This window comes from Engystomops pustulosus, chromosome 1, assembly GCF_040894005.1.
Source record: "Engystomops pustulosus chromosome 1, aEngPut4.maternal, whole genome shotgun sequence".
Taxonomy (NCBI): Eukaryota; Metazoa; Chordata; class Amphibia; order Anura; family Leptodactylidae; genus Engystomops; species Engystomops pustulosus.
The window spans coordinates 285,950,445-285,973,425 of record NC_092411.1 but is presented as its reverse complement, the minus strand read 5'-3'; the positions used below and the strand labels follow the sequence as shown (position 1 = coordinate 285,973,425).

At 39.0% G+C, this 22,981-nt stretch overlaps 1 protein-coding gene across 1 annotated transcript; it reads left to right on the top strand.

Annotated features, from left to right (window-relative positions):
- The first annotated feature begins 1,013 nt into the window (after nucleotides 1–1,013).
- LOC140127666 (vomeronasal type-2 receptor 26-like) lies at nucleotides 1,014–21,036 on the top strand. Its single transcript, XM_072148660.1, has 8 exons — nucleotides 1,014–1,075; nucleotides 1,994–2,270; nucleotides 5,784–6,083; nucleotides 6,423–6,593; nucleotides 9,214–9,441; nucleotides 14,330–14,453; nucleotides 17,013–17,576; nucleotides 21,023–21,036. Exons 1-8 carry the CDS (start codon nucleotides 1,014–1,016, stop codon nucleotides 21,034–21,036), a joined length of 1,740 nt encoding a protein of 579 aa, XP_072004761.1.
- The last annotated feature ends 1,945 nt before the right edge of the window (nucleotides 21,037–22,981 follow it).

The window sequence follows — 22,981 nt, the reverse complement described above, 5'->3', positions numbered from 1 at the left end:
AAATCTGCCCCAATGTTCTTGGAACATCCATGCCAATGTATTCCTCTGTCCACAGAATGCAGTTTAGCTGGGGTTGTTTTTGATTGACTTTTTAAAGTGTGAACTGTGCCTCAGATTGATGGCTATATTGAGACTATTGCACCACACACACTCCCTCTGCTGCTCTGGCACAGTAGTAGTTAACTGCTGTGATTGACAGAACTCATCTCCTGTAATCTACAGCTGACGCTCTCTCGGTACTTACCTGTATTCTACTGACAGCTAGTACTTCTCTGATTATATTTCCAGCTTTCCTGTTTGCTATTACTTGATATACTTCTGATATCTCAGATTAACTGATTAACTAATCTTGGCTTTTGTATATGGACTATCCCTTTGTATTGTGATTTTGTGTTGCATTTGCCATCTCTGCTGTGACACAGACCCCTTACCACGCCTGTGGTTTTCTGTTTGTTTTTCAGAGGCAAGTATGCAGGTAACAGTTTGAGGGGCTCAGTTTAGGGGTCCCATTCCTGCCTGTCCTCTCAAAAGACCAAAGCCCTCTTGCAGTTCTCATATTTCGTCCCCCAAAACCTTTTTTCCAGTCACTCGGCTTGTCTAGGTGTTCTTTTGAAACTGCAGATGTGCAGCAATTTTCTTTTAGAGATCGGGAACTTTGTGCCTTGCCCAACATGCATGTTATATCCTTGTAGTGAACACATGAACAATAATCTGCAATTGCAAGGAATAGCCAACATAGGTCCACATAGGCAGCTCTTGACTCTAGGTTTCTGAATCAGAACTATCCCTGCTAAAATATCCTACAATACCCCATTCTTCTCCTTAGTAGCTTCAAATATCTCCCTCTGCCCTTGACTTAGTAAAGTGCAGTTTGCAGTTGTGTGATTAGATATGGATGAGGCTCCTGCTCCAGACTCAATACTATTGAGTTTGTAGACTGAACCCATGAAGAAAATGGCGCACATTTATTATTGATGAGGCAAACTGCACTATGTGCAGCATATGCAACATTCATGAAGACCGAAGCATACTTGCCAAATTCTGACATAATAGTGGTGGCTGCAAAGGTTCACCAGTAAGCCCTTTCTGTGGACAGTACTGTACCAGTTTGCTCATATATTTAAAGGGAACCTGTCACCACATTTGCACACAGCCAGTGGCAGGTTCCTAACTAACTGACACACTTCTTTTAGCTAAAAATATTGTTTCCCTTAGATCCACACAAATCACCTTTTATCTTACATTATCTGGCATCAGAGAAGGAGTTTTCTGCTTGGCCGACCCCTCCCATCTAATACTCCCCATGCCTTGTACCTCCTTACTTTTTAGCAGTTCCTGTCAAGTGACCTGGGTGACAGCTCTTAACAATACTAAACTTTACTCCATGCATGTATCTGATCACATGAAATCACAGCTGCCTCCATGGACTTCTACTCCTCTTCATCCTCCATGGAGACTGCTGTGATTTCATGTGATCACAAACATGGTGTACAGTTTGCTATTCTTAGAAGGCTGAGACCTGCAATGATGTCACTGGTCACATGTAACATATGAATGTAACACAAGGCACTGTGGCAGATGTGGCACATTAAAAAAGCTAATTTGCATATTAGAAAAATGACTCTAATTAAGGTACAGTGCTACACTGGCAGCTAATTTTAGGTGATATGGAGAGGCCGTATACCTCTTTATCAGCAGGCATTGTTAGTTAGGGTGGATAAATTCTGGTGATAGGTCTTTTTTAAGTGCAATCTACACTACAATTTGTAGTTTGCTTCAAAAATCTGGACCAATCTCCTAAATGTTTGCAGACTCTTCCTTTTGGCTCATAGAAGCTTCCTCTTGGGTTGTAGTAACCCCCAGGTCCTGTCCTAGTCATTTGATCCACTTTTGAAATAATAAGAATATTTACATCCATTCTTTTCTATCTTCATTGCTTTGTCAAAAATATTATTTTCATACAATATTAATGATATTTTTTTTGTCCCTGCAGTCCATGTGTGAAACATTATGTCGGCCTTCTGACTTTTATCTTTGCTATTGATGAAATTAACCAGGACCCGGATCTTCTGCCCAATGTGACTTTAGGATATCAGATATATGATACATGTGGAGATGTAATAAAATCCTTTCATAACATTTTCCAAATTTTTTCTGGTCATAGGAAACAAGCTCCAAATTACTCCTGCCAGGAACATGGAGACTTGGCCGGGTTTGTTGGACATTCACATTATCAGGCACAGTTTCTAAACATATTTGGATACCCCATGGTAAGTGACATGTGAAGATGGTGAGGAAACTCTCTATAATGTTCTGTAAGAACTATAAAAGAATTAGTCATTAGCATTATACAGAACTAAGCTTGCTGCCTAGATACCGTAGCAGACACAAACTTACTACATACATGCAGGAAGAGACTCAATGGGGGTCATTCATCTTTTATGTTTGTTTTGACTAGCTTTGGCCTGTCTTTTTTCCATCTGCTACTTTGGAAATTATTAATTTCCCTTTTTCCTTGTGTTAAATGTGGGGGTTTTTTTCAGATCATTTTTGGGACATTTGTTAACAATGTCTCAAAAATGTCGTACAACTGTCTCAAGTCACTTCTTTCAATTTTGTAAGTTTTCCTTAAGTTTTTGCACCAAAAACTTTGGCACATTTTAGACAATTTAAATTTGCCTTACTGATGATAATCAAATGTCCGGTGGACTTCAATGCCCATTTCATAAAGGCATAAAAATTGCAATGCACAAGATGATATTTGGCACACAAAACCATACTGGAGTGAAATTGTGTTTTCTTGCTTCTTTATTCAATTAATACATGCCGAAAAGAAAGCTGATGCATCTAGATTTATCTGAATGTACCTGCTTTTCTGTCAGAAGCAAGGAAGCACGTTTTCACTCCAGCGTGGTTTTGTGTGCCGAATATCCTCTTTTCTTATACAAGCATACAAGGAAAGGATGAGCTGGCTTTTCCAAGTCTTTTTTGGTCTTTTTTTCGTCTTTGTACATAAATAATTTATGTAACATGTTTGCTTTTAACAAACTAAACTGTCAAGAAACTGATTTATTTCCAAAATTCCCAAAAGTTTCCGATTACAATAAATCTTAAGCTGTGGACTGAAACCACAAGAACAAAACGAAGGGGGTCTTCGCTTCACGCATTTGTTGTTCAACAATGTTAATTATACCATTTTTAGAAGATACATGTTTGGGGTCAGAATTAATGGGAGATGTACTGATCACAAAAATGTGGCTCCGTGTGTGAATGGAATAGTGGTGTTTGTGTCTCACCTTTGGAATGTTGAGCCACAGTTTGTGAGTTTTATCCTCTTTCTTTTTTGGATTTCTTTTATGGACTTTGTGGGATCAGTCTAGAAGGATCATGTTTTTGGAGCTCTATTGCAAAGAGTAAGAAGAGTGGAGGTGCACATACAATATACAGTATTTATATTGTGTCTAAATATTTCTTACGTCTTACGCCCAATTTATTCTCACACTATAGATAATGGGGGTCATTTACTAAGGGCCTGATTCACGTTTTCCCGACGTGTTACCCGAATATTTCCGATTTGCGCAGATTTTTTCTGAATTGCCCTGGGTTTTTGGCACACATGATCGGATTGTGGTGCATCGGTGCCGGCGTGCACGCGATGGAAATCGGTGGCGTGGCCGAACGAAAACCCGACGGATTCGAAGAAACTGTCTGGTGGACATCGGAGGAACTGCCTTAGTGAATCGCCGGAAGACCCGAATCCACCACAGAGAACGCGCCGCTGGATCGCGAATGGACCTGGTAAGTAAATCTGCCCCAATGTATCATAAGGCTGTACTTATCATCAAATGAAAATTATATATTACAGCACAGTGAATACACGAAAATATAACTTTTAATTCCAAGATTTAAAAATATCTATCAAAATAACTCATAACATAGCACATGCTATTGCACATAGTCTAATCACATAAAAACATAAGACACAGCAAGTGTCGTGATAATCAATGAGATCCAAATGGTAATATATCTCACAGACAGGAGATTAGAAAATAGTTTCTCACAAAATCAAAATCAATAAATATCTGGACTGTTTTAAAACAGCCGGACATGCGCAGTAAACTCCAGGGCATGCCAGTAGCATATCCGGTTCTCACTATGCCGGGTTGTATGAGAAATGGAGCCACTGCTCTGATCTCACAAGATTAGCCATCTGCATTTTTTCTTTTATGACCGCATGACTACAATCCAATTTTTATCCCCTGATGAATCTGCACTATAGCGGAGGAAACACGTTGGGAAATCTTTTGCCATCTTTTAGGTCATTTAGTGAGGAGAAGTTATCTTTCAGGGACAGTTGTGGACCGTCTTTGTCAAGACCGGAGTCTGGGCATTATTAAGGACATGACGGTATATAAGGAAGTAACAAAATTCCCAAGATCAGCTCTCCTCTAGAAGATTTCACCCCCATAAAGCCCTGCAGACTTCAGGCACAGACACGCTTCAAAAGAGAGACACAGCGATTCAGGGGATAATGCAAAATAAAAACTTTTTTTCAATGATTAAAATTCAAATGATAAAACACATAACATATCTCATATTTCATGGCAAGGTGCACAGTTTCATAACGCAATATCCAGTACACGACCTACGCGTTTCACTCCGTAGAGCTTAATCATGGTCTACTTTCACTTAAAATGTCAAACAATTTAAAGAGCGCACTTCTTGCCAGTGTTCTAATAAATGAAAAAAAGTTTTTATTATGCACTATCCCTTGAAGCCCTGGTGTCTCTCTTTTGGAGTATATAAGGGATATATAGCTTCTTCCATAAGGTAGGAGTGAGCCAGCATCCACTGGATTGGTAAGAACGTTCCATATTTTACTATCCCATACTGAATGTCAGGTTTGATAATATGCTAGATTTGATTTCACCTATGCACTTCAGGAATTTGTATATATGGATGTCGTATAACCTCGGGCATCCTTATTGTGACTCTCCACTGACATACTGGAGGATTGTCATTTCATTGTCTTGATGCATTGGATATTACCTCTATATCATTATAGTAGGTTTTCATATTGTTTTGGCTATACCAGAGCTTGTTGTGCAACTGTGTGAGGATTCCATATGTGGTAATATATTTGGATGTCCTTTTATATATTGTAGTTGTTCTCTGATTGAGTTGTCCATATATCAACACAGATATTTATTGATTTTGATTTTGTGAGCAACTATTTTCTAATCTCCAGTCTGTGAGATACCTTACCGTTTGGATCCCATTGATTATCACGACACTAACTATTTCTTAATTACATTTTAGTGGCCTGATTAAACTGTAGAATTGTCAGCTGTACTAAAGATAATGAGGTGGTATTCATGTATGTCTGCCACTATTCCGTTAATATGGGGCGATATTAATTCCCGGGGTTCCAGTAGTATCCCCAGCTTCCAGTGTAATTTGTGGGACAGCCGTTTAAATTTCATAATATATTGAATACCATTATATTTCTATGATAATTAGTTTTTTTTTGAAAGAGGGGACTATAGTTTATTAGTAAATATAACATTTTATGGCTCAGAATCCGGTATTATTGTAGTATCTTAGCAATGAAAATGTCTTCGAATAGATAAGAAGAACAATCCAAATGTAAAATTCCAAGCTTCTAAGAAATATAAAATAAAATTTTAGTAAATTATGTAATGTACACAAAAAAAATGTGTATGGTCCATCCATCCATTTTCATCCAAAAAAACTTTGATGATATGTGTATACTTTTATTTCAGATCAATTACATGATCCCTTCTCCACCACCAAGAGGAAACATTCAAATGAACTCATTTTACACGAGTCAAGAAGATAACATGGCCGTCATAAAAGCTGTGGTTTTATACCTCAAACATTTTGGATGGAACATGGTTGGTCTGTTTACCTCAACTGAATTATATGGAGATGGTGAAATGATGGAAATGGAGGAATATTTTAGAAATGAAGGAATCTGCATTGAGTATATTATTAAATTCCCTGATATTCACAATCGTCCTGCTGTGCAAGCTCGTAATATAATGGAGAAATCCATCTCCAGGGTTATAATTGTTACCATGAAAATTTCAGCTGATCTTTTTCAATTTCTGAAATTCTCACAATTCATCTTAAGATATATAACACTTATTATGTTAAATATGTGGTTGTATGACACAATTACATTACCACTAAGAATTATACAAGCCTGCAATAATAGTATAAGTTTTACATTCACTGCTAAGGTTATCCCTGGTCTGAGCGCATTTCTAAGAAAAATAACCCCAAATACTTGCCCAAAAGATCCATTACTTGAGGATATCTGGTACCACGCTATACACTGTAGCATCTCTGATTCGAACAGGTTGGAAATTCTACAATTTTTAAATAATTTTACTCTACAGAACTGCACTGGTCTAAATCTTCAGATCCCGGATGAGTTTGTAGGTGTTTATGTCCCTCATCCTTACTATGTGTACAGTGCAGTGTACAGCCTGGCTCACACTCTTCACCAAATGCAGGTGATTGGAAAAGGAGATGAAAAAAGGTTCAGAGCTCATGGATATACACACAAGGTACAAATAAGCTAAACTGCTGATCACTACCACATGAAAAAAAATACTAATAAATATTTGAATATAATCAAGAAATTGATGGTGGTTGGTTGAAAATAAAAAGTTATTGCTATTATCATAAAAAACACAAATAAACAAAATATTTTCGGCACTAATTGAACATGATAATGCTGCGGAAAAAAAGATTTAAAAAAATATACAAATAAATCTGAAATTCTTTGAGGGTCATTAACAGACAGGGTCATCGGCCACTGCCTCCTCTAAATTGACTGCACTTCAAATTCACTTCTATTCTTCCCGTAAGATACTGCAACTACTTCAACCTTTAGCATCAGCAATGCAACTTTGAAGATGCCAGTGTCATTGGTGCACAGTGGAGGCCTGGGATCTGGAGAAGAGAAGTGAAGTCAGCAAGAGCAGGCAGTGCAGAGGAGGCAGTGAGCATATCTGAAGTGTAGTGGAGGCATTGATTATGCCCTGGATTTATGACCTAAGGTAGTATTCGTTTGCGGGGGAGAAAGGGGGGCTAATAGATTTCCTTCGAAGAAAAAGCTCCTTATACAACATGTATAAGCTCCTTATACACCATTGATATCCACCAAGAAGAATGCTGCGGGCAGGGATAGGTAATGCCAGTGTTGACCAATTGGTGGTACAATACCTTCTTTATATCACCCCTAATTGTTTTCAGGCTAAAGAGTCTTATAAAGGGTTGGAGCCAAGGTTCTATAGATCTTCTGGGCCAAAGCACATCCATTCCATGCCCTAAATTAGCGGTGATGCAACTATGGCACAGGTGCCAGGGGTGGCACACCGAGCCTTCTCTGAGACCTCTATGGGCAATCTCCCTCAGCACAAAGTCTGCCAGAAAGGACTTAGGGCATCCTTCAGCATCCCCAACATCCCCAGTATGACGTAGGCTGCCTGGCACTAAAGGAAGAGTGAGGATGTGTAGAGGGGGTCAGATTATCGTTGGAGCTCCAGCTCCTGGTCCCACAATTCTACCTTTTCAGGGGGCCTGGCAAATAAACTACAATGATAATTAGAATATGCCTCCCTTCTATCCACTGTATTGGTGTCCCTGGATGCCAATAACGTTTAAAAACATGGTAGAGCAGGGAACAATAAGTTACTGTTTACCTTGCCTCAGCACTTTGGAAAAAATATATGTGTTTTGGGCACATACATACATTAATACAAAACTAAGTTTTTCAAAAATGCTTGGTGTTATAAATAATATTTTCCACAAATTGGAGAAACCTACTATTTTTTCTCAAATGTGGCTTTGCAGTCCTTCTGGCCAATGGATGATACGCCACAGATTTGTGAAAAGGAAGTAGCCCTTTTATCGAGTTTATCATTGGAGATGCCAGAAGTCTTAGAAATGCTGACAATTATAATATCCTAAGGATAAATTATTTAAAATAGTAAACCATTTGGGGGCACACAATGGTTGAACTAGTTCCCAAACCGCAGGGTCTAGTGAGGTAAGTCCGGGTGCCGGCTGCCATGGGACCCTGTTGCCAGGACCCACCAGTAAATCCAAAACGAAAAAAGCTGTTGATGCCACATTTCAACGTTTTGTCTTTTGCTTGAAAAAGACATTGCACATTTAGTAGGGGCCATACGCCAGTTTTCTGTCTTTCCATATTTTTAGTGAAAACTGCTTGCACAAGTATTTAAGATGTGTCGATGCCTCATTTATGTTGCACGTAACCCTTTTGGGGAGCAGTTGTACCAGGCATCATGCAACACAAATTAGGGGGCGTTCTGGTTCTTAGTCACACCGTGCGCCAGATTTGACATGCAAGGTCTGAGAGAATTGTGTCGCCCCTTGCTAAAGGTGCACCAAAAAAATGTAGTGCACTCTGTCGGAGCTGTGCAGGGGACACCAGGTTCATGAAGAATAGATGCCAGAAATCCTAAATCTGGTGCCCCCTGTACACTACACAAGCAAACTGCCCATGGTACAGACTGCACTATTTTTAGTAAATGTGCCCCAGCATGTCAAAACATTGCAGGATTCTCGAAATAAAGGACACCTTATTTTTGGATCGAAATTCTAAGGTGTACTGCAGCTTTTTTGTTTTAGTCCCTTAAACGTGGCGGGAACCCCAAGCCATGTACTCATTTGCTCTTTTAATTTAGACTGAGGATTGCATTCTCATCTACAGGATACAAATACACAGGAACATATACAAAAATGTTGACACATACAGTGAAACACACAGTGACATACCTGCACAAACTGGCACACATATAGTAGAGCTCCCCAGATTGCAGCAATAGTTGAAGACTGCTCCATAACACTCTTAGTATCTCAGTAATAATAGAGTCTTGCCTTGATAGGAAATACCTCCAAAAGACATGGACCAGAGATATTGATGGCTTAATGCTGACACAGGCAATATAGCTTTTGCCATTGCACTTTTATTTCCCTCCATGTCTTGTTGCTGTGATTATATTAAATGGAGTTGTAATGGGATATGATCATTTAAAGGAATATTCACTATCTGTCAATTACCAAGGCTTCCCTTACCTTGTTGTCTACGGTATTGAACACTAACAGTATCTTGTATCTCAACTGCACTCAATCAATCAATTGTAATTTTGTTTCCAGCTTCAAAGAGTTTTAAGAAAAGTTAATTTCATAGACAGAACCGGGACCCAGGTTTCCTTCCATAAGAATGGACAAGTAAAGTTTCATACTGAAATCCAGATAATCCATTGGGTGTCATTTGTTAATGAGAAAATAGTTCGGTCTAAAGCAATGGATTTGAATTATTTCAATAACGAAGGTTTAAAATTCCAAATTAATAAAGACAATTTTCTATGGAAAGAAGGAAAGGTAAGTACAAATAAAATGAACACTAAGATTAATTCTATATAGCATAGAATAGAATAAAAATTTAGTAATCCCGTTGGGAAATTGTTTTGTGCATCATAACTCCAGGTAAGGCATGACCATGCACAAACAACATTACAGTTACTACCTTAATTTTAGGGGGTGGGGAGAGGGTTTAGGGGAATGAGGGTGTGAATTAGTCCTTCGCTTTAGCTACCGTATGGTTGAAAAGTTCTATTGCCTGCAGGATGAAGGAGTTGTGGAACCTTGTGGTGCAGCAATACACCTGGCGGTAGCGATAGCTTCTGTCGCTCCGTTGCTGCAGTAGTGTGTCGTGCAGTGGGTGGCTGTCGTTTTTTGCTATGGGGTCAAGTTTCCTAAGGCATCTGATTTGCCAGACTTCCTCTAGTGGATGCAGCGTCTCACCAATAGTGAAAATATCTTTGGCATATGGGACATTGAAGAGTACTCACAATTTTCGAGCTCAGAGCAGTAGAGAATTACACGTGTAGTACATTTTGCTGATTGCTGGTGTAACATCGTAACATCATAACATCCACAACAAAATTCTGCCAGTAAATAACATTTTAATGTATCAGCAAGCTTTACATAAGAAGACATAATTGTAAACATAGTCCAAAATTAAAAATGTATTATTTGACCCTTTAGAATATTTTAAGATCTTTAGAATAGGAAAAATTTTGTTTGTGAACACATTTTAAGAAGTTGTGGGATGTGTTCCCCAATATGCAACTCAAGCAATTCCACTGCAATCCTTGGCTGATACTTCCACTGCAATCCAGGGCTTATACTTCCACTGCAATCCAGGGCTTATACTTGATCTGTTCTTCCCAACTAATTGTTCAAAACTCAGCAGATTATCAATTCCAGATACCATGAGATCAGCCTGGCCATATTATCAGTGGTATTCTTAAACCACCCCGCTTCCCAGGCAGAAGTGAGACAACAGAACTTTGTGGATAAAAAATAGGTGGGAGCCAGCCACAGCTTTATTTAAACAAATTTACATTGCATATGGGAAAACCTTACCTGCTCTTAGGATCTACCACATTGCGTGCCTGGCCCCGCTTCCATGGGGGCATGTCCTAGTTGTTCTGTCAATTGGTTTACCCACAGCATGAGAGGGTCAGGATTCTGCCACAGACTAAGCTATGACTACTAAAAAGGCAACAAACAAAGCAAACATAAAACAAATAGCAAACAAAGGGAATAAATATCGCTGGCCATTTCCCCCCTAAAGGTCAGTTGTACCTGCGGCAGGCCAGGCCACTGGAAGGGGGGGGGCAAGAGGTGGAGGTGCCTACGCCTTAAAGAGGCAGAGCATGGTCAGTCCTGAAACCCTCAGGGTTATACAGCCCGTGGATTATACATAACACGTGGAGGAAGCACAGGAGCCTACTGCTCCCTGCCCCAATGTCCACCTTCTACCAGGACACTGCGAGACACTAGAGCACGGATTGCACAGAAAGCCCATCTCACTGATATGGGAGCATAAGATTCATTTTATTTGTAAAACAAATTACATACAAGTGATACTTTGATAAAATTCCAACCTTCATCAGACCCAGTTTCCATTAGGGGTTGTGTGGCCCTAGTCCGCATACAACGGCATGAGTGCAACACAGGTGCTGGATTTCTTATTTGCTTTCATAAAAAATGATTTTATACTCAAACATCAGAGCAATCAGATTTCTGAACATATTAAGGGATTGAGATCCTGTGCAGCAGTGTTCTCCAACAACCAGGCCATGGCCCAAGACCGGGCCATAGAACACCTGATCTTGGGCCAAAGACAAACAAAAAATCAAATCCCTGTTTCCCCGCAACTTTTTATCTTCATTTTTTTCTTTCACTTCTGTTCCATGTTAATATACGGCTCTAATTTTTTTTTTTTTTAGTTTGGCCAAGAAAAGCACCAAGGGAGGGGAGCTTGCTGCAGGAATGGGACATTGAGGTTGAGAAGCTAGGGGAAATGGGACATGGGAGGGCGCATGCTACATGAAAAGCTAAGAATGAAGGCAGGGAAGGTATCAAACAGAAAAGGGGACACTATAAATGGGGGTGCTTCTTCAGGAAACGGGACAATATAAGCTAGGTGCACATGGAGTTACAGTGGAGTGCGCAAACATACATTTTTGTCTAGACAACAGACCCCATCCCACCACCTACTGGTCCCTGGAGAAAAATTATTCACACAGCCGGGCCCTTGGCAAAAAATGGTTGAGGCCAGTAGGATGATGAGATGAGTGTTAACTGTGTGAGTGTTAATGTTTCACTATGGATAATATCACTGTGGGTCAGTACGTTTATTGCTGCTGCTCACTAGCTGATTCCTTATTGTACTACAACATCTAAATGATATCAATGATCTATTGGAGATTGTGTGGTAAACTGTCCTTAATATGATTAATATGATATAAACTACTCAATGGTGTAACTACAGTAGTAGCAGCCATAGCAGCGGCTATGGGGCCCGCAATGTTAGGGGGTCCTGTCATCCCTCCTGACACACTAAAGAACGAGGATGTGCATCATTGTATAGATAATATGCTGCACATTGTACAGCATAATATGTATATAGTATATATGCTGCATATGTGTGTTTATATATGTAATTTACTGCCACCTCTATACCTAGACCCACATCTGGCCAGAGGGTCCTCCAGCCAGCGGGTAGTGGGCCGGTACGGGGTTCCTCTCCCTGCACCTGTGCATTTGGTGCGGCCAGAAAATTTTCATGTATACGTTTATTTCTATGCCAGACGGGGCGTCACATTGAAATAAGTAGGAAATATGTAGGCTGTCGCTGGAATATAATAATAATAATCCTTTATTTATATAGCGCACACAGATTACGCAGCGCTGCACAAAGCATGTCAAAGTGGTCCCTGTCCCCAATGGGGCTCACAATCTAAACAACCTAACAGTATGTTTTGGAGTGTGGGAGGAAACCGGAGTACCCAGAGGAAGCCCACGCAAACATGGAGAGAACATACAAACTCTTTGCAGATGTTGACCTTGGTGGGATTCGAACCCAGGACTCCAGTGCTGCAAGGCAGAATGCTACTCACTCAGCCACTGTGCCACCCACGCTATATCAAGAGGCCGGACTCTCTTGATGTATGTGGCTGCAGATAGGATAAATAACCCCCTATGAGTGTATGAATGTGTGTAACTCACATTTGTGAGTATAAATATTCAGAAGCCTGCCCTGGGGCCCTGCCTACTAGTTTTACACCTGAAACTATTTTGAATTATTAAGCGAGTAATGAATTATTCGCTGTAGGTTTTCTAAAAGAAGTTGTTTGGAGTACGAGTGCTAATATGCACAATGGGGACAGATATTTCATAGTATATGGGGTAGGTCATTCTAATAATTAGTTTTTATGAAAATACTATATATTCATCAACTGAAAAAAACATATTTATATGTGTACACATATATGCCACTTCCAAAAAGTGTCAAATGAAAAACAACCAAAATAGAAGAAGCGTAATATGAATAAAAAAGTTCTCCATTTATTAAATGACTGATATCAAGGTGCATCAGTGCCTAAATTAACTAGATGGAATGGACAGGGAAAGGGTAAGTACAGTGCACCAGGTCCCATAGATGTATGTAACTAGTTTTGCATCAGTACTGCGAGTGGTATATATTAAAGATATCAGTCGTATAAGATAAACAAATATACTTAGAATTAAATTCACCCCTAGGCAAAACACCACATATTTATAGAAAAATGAATAATATGCGCCATAGAAGGTGAGTGTCAGGGCTGTGAGTCTGTGGCATCTGTGACATGGATCGCAGGGGTGCCCGTGACTGTGAGCAAGTTCTACAGTGGATAAAATTCATTATCCTAATACCAGATTCTCCATCTATAGATGATGAATCATGGAGTAGTTAAGGTAACACACAAGATAATAGCCACATAAAACATAATATCAAAATCCAGCATTATGACCTCAGAAGGGGAAATCAAAGCTAGAAATTGAGCAAAGTCTACAAGGTCCAAATTTCAGGCGAATAAGTTCCTCTTAGGGTACCGTGATAGGTGAACACCAGGTAAAGGTTTGTTAAACGCCCATTAGAGACAAACATCCATCAAGGTTGACAGCATCTTGAAGGGGAGAAAATATGTTAACTGCTGCTCACACTTCCATTTGGTAGCGAGCCAGCGTGCATGGAATTAAAAAAAAGGAACGGAAGGAAAAGAAAAGAAAACCAAATGTGAAAATAAGTACCAAGTAAGGATTTCTTAACTATTGTAATACTTAAAGGAAAAGGAAAAAAAACAGATAAACATACTCGCCTACGCTCCTCTTCATCACGATCCCTGCAGTGTTCTTCTCTAATCTTGATACGCCAGAGTTTGCAGCACGTAGCTAATTATGCCTGCCCCTGCACGTCCCTCTCCCAGGCTGGGAACATGGGACAGGGAGGTGAGGTCACACGAGAAGCATGAATTCATGCCTCTCGCGTGGCGTCACCTCTCTCTCTCAACATGGGAGAGGAAGGTGTTGGGACGGGCATAATTAGCAGCCCAGAGGGCTGGACATCTTCTTTCCACTATCGACACTGCTACCTATAGCTTTCTTTTTTAGGTGTTTCCTTCATGTCAAAATTAGAGAAGAACACTGCTGGGAATGTGATGAAGAGGAGCGTAGGTGAGTATGTTTATCTGTTTTTTATTTACGTTTTATTTCTGGTTAATCTCCTTTAAATTATTTTTCCATCCTCTCCTCAGCTGTGCTAAAACTATTTTTACCTATTTTAGGTAACGTCAGAGTTACGCTCAAAGCTATTCATGTTATTCAGTGTTATTTCCATATCTCTCAAAATATTGAACTTTTTTCCAATATTTAACAGTTTCCACAGTCTCGTTGTAATGAGAAATGTTCCCCTGGATACAGGAAAGCTCAGGACGGAAGACATTTGATCTGCTGTTATGACTGTGTCCTGTGCACTGAAGAAGAAATTTCCAACGTGACAGGTAAAATAAAATATTAGACAATGGGGAGGATACAGGCCTCTTAAAATGGATCGTGTTTGTGTAGAATGGTACATTAATACTGAAAAACAGATGAGCTTTAAAATTCTATTGAAAAAATGTTTGGAGGGTAACAATGCCAGTGGCATTTAAAAAGTTAATGATAAGGGATGTTGAGCCAAAATTGGACCCAAACATCAAATGTAGTTCGGTACAAACACAAACATTTGGGTTTAGGTCCCCTCAACACTTTTTATTCATCTTTGAAGGGTTGAGGTCCACCTCTTTGCATTCAGGAGATCGGTAGTGGTCCAACTTTAAGTACAGCCCATGCAATGCACATTTCACAGCTTAGTTTGTAGTATGTACTATTAAATTGTAGTTTGTAGTGTTCGAGGATTATCTTAAGCGCATAAATCACCAAAATGATCTTTTATTTATGGCCAATTCAAAAAAGGGCTTTATAGCCATTCAAACCATCTCTGCTGGAGTGATCTTGAAAGAGACAAATAGTTTTTGCATAAAAAAATGGAGGACATGTATTGCATATTCAACAGCCATCCTGTGTTAATAAATGCTAAATCCAGGTAAGGCAGGGCTCAATAATGCAGGTGCACCACCATTGCCATGTGCAGGGGTGGTCATGTCCAAGGACAGCTGTATTGTATTTAAGGGACCTCATGACTACATTTAGTGTAAATTATCTTCACACATTTTTAATAATAACATGTAATTGAAGAAATGTATATATGGCAGAAAATTATTTAAAAAAATAAAAAAAACATCTTAATTATTTCCCAATTTTAAATGTCTTCAAATCTAAATAATGTATCTATGCTTGAATCCCATAATAACTGATTTTTCCATCTCCACATACCTAGCATCTTTATGGCAGTTTATTTTCTGGTGTGGGGGCTATAGAACACTAGTTCTAGTGATAGAATAACTCCTATAGAACTTATTTGAACTTATATGATAGGATTTGTTCAAGTACATTTTTGTGATAAAGGAGGAAATTAAGCAAGTGAGGAATCCATAATTGCTAGGTGTATTGTCACGCTCAGGATGATCATGGGTTGTCTCAAAAAGACTTCGGTAAAAATTCCTATAAAATGCTTTTTTTTTTGCCTAAACCAGAATGTACAAAAATGTAAATATTTTGTATACAAAAATCATCACAAAAAAAAAATCAAAATCTTCATTTTGCCATATTCTGAGACTAATAACTTTTTCATACTTCAGTGTTGGGAACTATATAAGGTATAATTGTGCTATAATGGGCATGACATGACCTATTGTTCACAGGCCTGTGAGCGATCTTCATACACTCGCTGCTGCACCATAAGGTTAGGTAAAGTTATGGTGCGGCAAGTTGTAAGACCTGAAAAAAAATTTTAACCGCGCTCCAAATAGATTCCTCTTCTTGGGTATCAGTATAGCCCCGGCCGGCAGCTGTTTCCGAATGCCAACAAAAAACTGTGAGTAGTGATTCTGTATCCACTAGTATCTACTAGTGGATACGTAATCGTTCACACTTTTTTTCGTTAGCGTCCAGAAATAGACACCGGCCGGGGATATACCGGTACCCAAGAAGAGGAGTTTATCAGAAAAAGGAAACTTCACACCAAAGGAAGCAGAAAAATAGTATTACAACTGGACACAAACATGTTATCTGAAGGAAAAGAATTCCAGATAATCCCGGCTGATACTGCTATAAGGATTATAGCTAATGCTATCTGTGGTTCAAGTATTTAGAGCTTGGTTAAAATTTTATTTTTCTGGTTTTAATGCACATGTATTGTACCAAGATAGGGAGGTACACTTTTTAACCTGCAGCCTCAAAACCTGGTATAGGGTGAACCAGCGACAGTGAGTTTTATACGTTTTTTGAAGTTGTAAGACCTTTTTTTATCTGCTCTGAAGTTTTTGGCACATGGAATATTTCCTGTCCAACCATGCCCCATTTTCATTAAAACAATGAACCCTTTGTCAGACGAGTTGGAAAAGTGAAAGAAAAATGGTTTTAAAGGCATTAAAGATTTGGCAGACGGTGTGTTTTACACCAAAAATCTGTTCATCTAAGGATTAATACAATGATTTTCAGACAATAGGATTGTGCTTAATTTAAGACACACCTGCAGATTTAGTCATCCAAAGACAGAAAAATATATTTTACACCAATTAAAATATCCCTGTTGGTCACATACAAACACAGAAGACACAGCTCTGCTACATCCATTCATTCATACACAAAGCTCTGCTATACACACAAACACACAGCACTACTACACACACACAAGAAGAGAAACAGGGACACAGTCATCACTGCTACGTACACTGGGCATTGATAGGCACACATACAGAAACATTAACTGGGCACTGCTATACACAGGAACACAAACACACCTCCTAAAGACTATATAAGACTATAAGATGTAGACACTTTTTAGAAAGAATTTTTTTCTTTCTAAAAAGTCTTATAGTAATATAATATATTACAGTACAGATGTATGTGTCATATAGACTACTCTAGATTTTAAAAATGTCTTCTTTTTCTCCCAGACAATGAAATCTGCCACAAATGTCCCATTGACCATTGGCCGGATGAGAGAAAAGTGAAATGTCTTCCTAAACCCTACGAGTTTCTATCCTATGAATCAGATATTTTAGCTTCAGTTTTCTCTGGATTAGTTGTGTTTTTCTCCATTGTCACCATTGTTATTCTGGGATTATTTCTCTTATACTGGGACACTCCTATTGTGAGAGCCAATAACCGGAGTGTAAGCGTCACTCTCCTGGTCTCCATCCTGCTGAGCTTCCTCTCGGTCTTCTTGTTCCTTGGTCGTCCTGTGGATATAACCTGTCAGCTGAGGCAGACTTTATTCTCAGTCTTCTTCACCATTGCTGTGTCTTCTGTACTCTCTAAGACCATCACAGTCTGCATTGCTTTCAAAGCCACCAAGCCCACAAGTCCATGGAGAAAGTTGATGGGACACAAATTAGCAATTTCTATTGTTCTGGTATTTTCTACGATCCAAGCTGTGATCTGTGTTATGTGGTTGGCCATTGCTCCTCCATATCAGGAGTATGACTTCACGTCTTATCCTGGGAAGATCATCATCCAGTGTAATGAAGGGTCAGATATCTGGTTCTACTCCATGTTGGGTTATATGGGTCTCCTGGCCTCTGTGAGCTTTGTTCTGGCTTTCATGGTGAGGACATTACCGGACAGTTTTAATGAGGCCAAGTACATCACCTTCAGCATGCTGCTGTTCTGCAGTGTCTGGATCGCCATGATCCCGGCTTATCTGAGCACCAGAGGGAAATACATGGTGGCTGTGGAGATATTTGCCATCTTGACCTCATGTGCTGGAATATTAGTCTGTATATTCTTTCCTAAATGCTACACTATACTCATTAAGCCTGGATCAAACATTAGAAGCAGTAAAATAAAGGGTTGTAAATAATACCAAGCCCCGTTTTTGCTCTTGGCCTTAAGTAATGTTATTATTTATGTTGTTTATCATAAAAAAGTTAATCTACTTAGTTGTTTTTTTCAAAAACAGTGAGTATTTAGGCTTTATTTTTTGTCAGTCTCTAGTCCTTTGAAATGAATGGTAATGATAATTAACAACTACAATAAACTATATAAAATAAATTGTTCTTTCTTCCTGTAGTAAAGCTGTTTGCTCTGTTTACTCCACCATCTCCACATTATATTGTGAGCTTTTGGCACTGTCTTACAGAATCACCGCACTGATGACAATCAGTCAGCAAATGAACAGTTTGATTATTTTAATAAAATTTCCATGCAATTTTGTAAATGAAAGAATTATAGAAAAAAACATTAACGACAAAATTGGATAAAGGTTAAGAAAAAAACTTTCCGTTAAGAGATTCCTATGGTATTGCACAAAGTAAGAGAAGTTTATTGGTTTTATTGTGTCAATGTGCTAGTTAAACCAGACATTAGAGCAGTGATGGCGAACCTTTTAGAGGCCGAGTGCCCAAACTACAACCAAGACCCAATTATTTATTGCAAAGTGCCAACACAGAAATTTAATTTGTGATTTATACTCCCTTCTCTGTCACAGCTTTCATTCATATCAGCACCCTGAGGACACCAATAAAGCAGAAAATAGGAGAAATTTGGATGATCATTGTAGCTTCCTTCCAGGATCCCCTAAACAGGAAGAATTGTCAGGGCCGGAGCAGGAGCTACAATGATAATCCAGATCTGTCCACACCTTCCCACCCTCCAGTAGTCCCAGGTAGCACTGTCACTTTAAAATAGCTCTGTGCGTAGCAAGTCTTAGGCTGTCTGGCACTGCAGGAAGATACCGGGAGTCATCTGTGGTGATGGCCTGGGTGCCCACAGAAAGGGCTCTAAGTGCCACCTCTGGTACCAGTGCCATAGGTTAGCCACCACTGCATTAGAGGATGTAGAAGAGTTTAGGCAACACAAAACATCCAGACTGCAAAAAGATCATCAGGCAAATGCTGAAAAAAATTGAAGCATTGCATTTCCTCCATTCCCACATTGACTACTTTCCTGAGAATTTTAGAAATTGTGAGTGAAGAGCAGAGTGAACAATTCCATCAGGACATTAAAGAGATGGTAAGAAGATACCAGGGAAACTGAGCATTACAATGATGGCTGGTTACTATCCGATGCCTCAGAGAGACAGTCTAAATTCAGAGCATCACTGGTTCAAGTTCAAGTTTGTATGCAGTAAAAAAATTTCAAAAAAACCCATAGATTTAAAACATTAAAATAAAATTAAAAAAATAAATAAATTTAAGCCCTCAAAATGCCAATTTTCCATACAAACACTTAATAAAGTATAAAAAACACAAATACACAAAAAAACCCACATATTTGGTATCGCTGCATCCTTAACAATCTGTAAATTAAACAGAACCATTATTGGATCCGAATGATAAACACCATAGAAATAAAACCAAAAAACTTTCTGAAAAAATATAATTTTTTATTAATACCCTTAACAAAATGCTATAAAAAGTGATTAATAAATGTTGTGTACTCCAAAATAACACCACTAAATAGAACAACTCTTCTTGCTAAAAAATAAGCCCTTAACCAGATTTGTAAGCTGAAAAAATAAAAACGTTATGCGTCTGAAAAAAGTTAATGCTAAAATTTACAAGATTTTCTCCAAATTGATTTTTAATTCAGTAAAATTGGGAACATTCTAACATCCTAGTAAAATATGTGGAATGTTAAAAAAAACACGGCAACATAAAGCAGACATTTTGGAAATGTTAGTTATGAATTAATTTGGGTGCTGTGACTATCTGCTTCAAATGTAGAGAATTTAGAACTTTGAAAATGAAGAAGAATTATTCTAATTGTTTGCCAAATGTCCATTTTTTCATAACTAAACACAAAAGATTTCAACCAAAATTTTAAACTAATTTAGATTAGTTCCACCGCTATAACCACTTATAGTGACACAGGGCAGATTTCAAAAATTGGGCCAAAATAAGCTGTGTGCTGAAGGGGTTAAGAAGGAAAATGGGGGGGCTGTGCAGGGCAGGAGGAAATCTATCATGTACTTTCACCTCAATAAACTGTTACCGCTGCCTCGAAGAGGTCATATAATTATAAATATGAATAAATCAAACATTTCTACTGTGGCTCTTCAGCACATCAAATTTGCCAATGACATCTCTAAACTATCACTGGTCAGTTCTGGGGGCAGCGTCCATTACTTCCTGTATATTCTGCCCAGTTCCTTCAGAGGGTGCTGGTTATTGCAATCCTACTCCTTGCCTGTCGTGGGCTATTGCTACTTTTGCTTTTCTGTGTGTCAGACTTCGGCTTTGCTTAATCGACCATTCTATCTCTTTTTGATTCTGTACCTTTGCTGCCATCTTGGTTTTGACCCAGTTCTTACTGAATCTGCTTCTCTGTGTGTTTCAGTTGTGTAGTGTAGTGTCACTCTTCTGTGTTCTTGTGTGAACACTGGTCTATCTCTTATTTCCTGTTACCTGTCTGCTCCACCATTTGGCAGCTGCCAGAAGAAGTAAGTCTTTTTCTGTGTCACCTTGCATGGTCACTCAGGGTCTAATAGGTTCCTGACAGCGGGTTTGCCCTTGTCAGGGCACTTTTATCTGCTGCAGACAGTGCCATAGCCCACAGGAACATCACAGGTTTAGTTTGCCAACACTTACCCAGTGTGACAGCTTGTGCTACGTCTGGTTGTGGTTGTGTTGTTGCTGGACAGATTCGTTACAGCACACCACATGTATTCATTAGAGTTTCCCTGACAATATTGGTGTGATAAGTCTTTGCCTGTTTTCTTTTATATTCATAGTAGAATCAATAATATCAATGAAGGACAAAAAAGTTTTATGCCCGGAACCACACCATTATGACCTAGGTATTACTACACACTGTTTAATGACAGCAACATCTTCAGAATCTATGAATAACTGCAGACTTATCACTAACAACAGAACCTTCTTGATTTTACTGGAGCTGAAAACGATCGAAAAACAGGACCTTCAAGATCTTGGTAAATGCTAATATTCATGTCTGGTCTTTCCAGGTATTGCTGAATAATCCTCTAGAATCAGTAAGAATACTGCTGCACTACAGCAGCCTATGAAAAGCCTAATGCAGTTCTTTAGAGCACCCAAACGTTATTTTAAATTTCGCAACAGTAGCTTCCCACCTTGCAAAAAAATGTAATAAAAAGTGTTTAAAAAGTCAGATGTGCCCTATGATAGTACCAATCTAACTGTTACCTTTTCCTGCAATGAACAAACCCTAATAATATTTTGTCGATTGTGTAATGGTGACACATAGGCAAATGCGGAAGATTAGGCAAATTGCTTAAAAAGGTGTTTTTATTTTTAAAAGTAGTAAAACATAAGAGAACATGCACATGTCTGGTGTCTCCTTAATCATACAAGCATTCAGAAATATTTCATAACGTTTTTTATGCTGTAAGGAGAAATGCCACATCCTAAAGAGGTTAAAGAGCTGATACCCCCCCCCCCTTAAATAGTGTTTCTAAGTGCCATAGACATGGAAAAAGCGACAGGTAAAGTTATATTTATTAATAGGAGGTGTATATAAAAATCAAACAATCAACCCTTATGCAATATTAAAGGGTAGATTCTCTTTAATGTAACACCAGGACTGTGTTTTAAGGTTCCACAGTTCAGAAGATATAGTTTGTGAGTAGGGCTTATTTTCAGAGCATGGCTTATGTTTCATCACACTCGTGTGCCGACGCATAGTTCTGAGGCCCCCCTGACACACCTTGATAAATTGAGAGGGTCCCACGTATTGATATATCCAGTGTCCAACTGTGCAGTGTCTATTTTTACTACAGGTCCTACCTGGCAAAGAAATGTTCCATAGCATTATGAAAGTTCACCCACTGGTTCTTTTGTGTGAGCCACATAGAGCTGGTGTAAAGGGGGACTTCATTGCAGTGCTGGAACATTGAGCTGCCTGCATTAGGATAATTTAAGAAGTGTTGACTTATGTTGTTTCCTTATTTATAGAATAATCCCAAATATTCTAATTTTATTTTTTTTACCCCCAAGTCCCATGCTACTTGAGTTGTGTAGGTTTCAGTGTGCCTCTGTGGGGAATGAGACCCACACAACTGTGATACAAAAAGCATTCTTGAGTTGGATTAGTTGGTACCTTCCATAGAGTATATTTGCTCTAGGTAGAATCTTCTCAAAGTCTTCTGATGGGTAGTCTTTTGAGGAGCTTTGATGTTTTCAATTTGACATGCCTACTCAGGCCATTTTGGGTAAACATCAACTAATACATGTCGCCTCACACCTCTAGTCATTACCAAATGAACCATGACAGCAGGGGCGGGGCTATATGTATCGGCCGGTATAGAACAGTGCAAAACTGTACAGGAAATAGAAAACTGATATTAAAATAAAATTCAATAACAATATTACACTAAACCCGGACAAAACTGTCTTCACTAGTGTCGATAGACCCAAACTGCGATTGATTGATATATGGCTAGATAATAGAAAGTAAATAGATACTGCAGGGAGACATAAAGCTAGATAGATAAATGGTTAGATAGACAGATGTAGAGAAATAGACAAATTAAAGGAGGTAGATAACTAGACAGATAGATGATAGATGTATAGACAGTAGATCATTGATAGGCATCTTCACCTGGGCATTCAAGGGGAATTAAAAGAGCAATACATCCTCTGCCCCCAAAAGACTAAATGCAGGGGACCCCTGCGATGCCGAGCTTGCCGTCTCCTATCGCCAGCCTGGGGTATGCCCATCACTAGTCTTCACCAGTACTGAGTGTCTCTATACAAGGCAGGTGTATGAAGATTGCAGCAGTCAACCTGTTTAATGGTTTGACTGCAGTATCTAGGGGTGCTGCCAAATCTGCTCCAATTTCTCTCCAACTTTCTAGTTGTGGACTCAACTCGCCGTTTTACCTCCATCCTACAGTCAAGGTGTCATAATGCAGTGTTTTGGAGGATATGCCCCCTTTCTTTAGCTC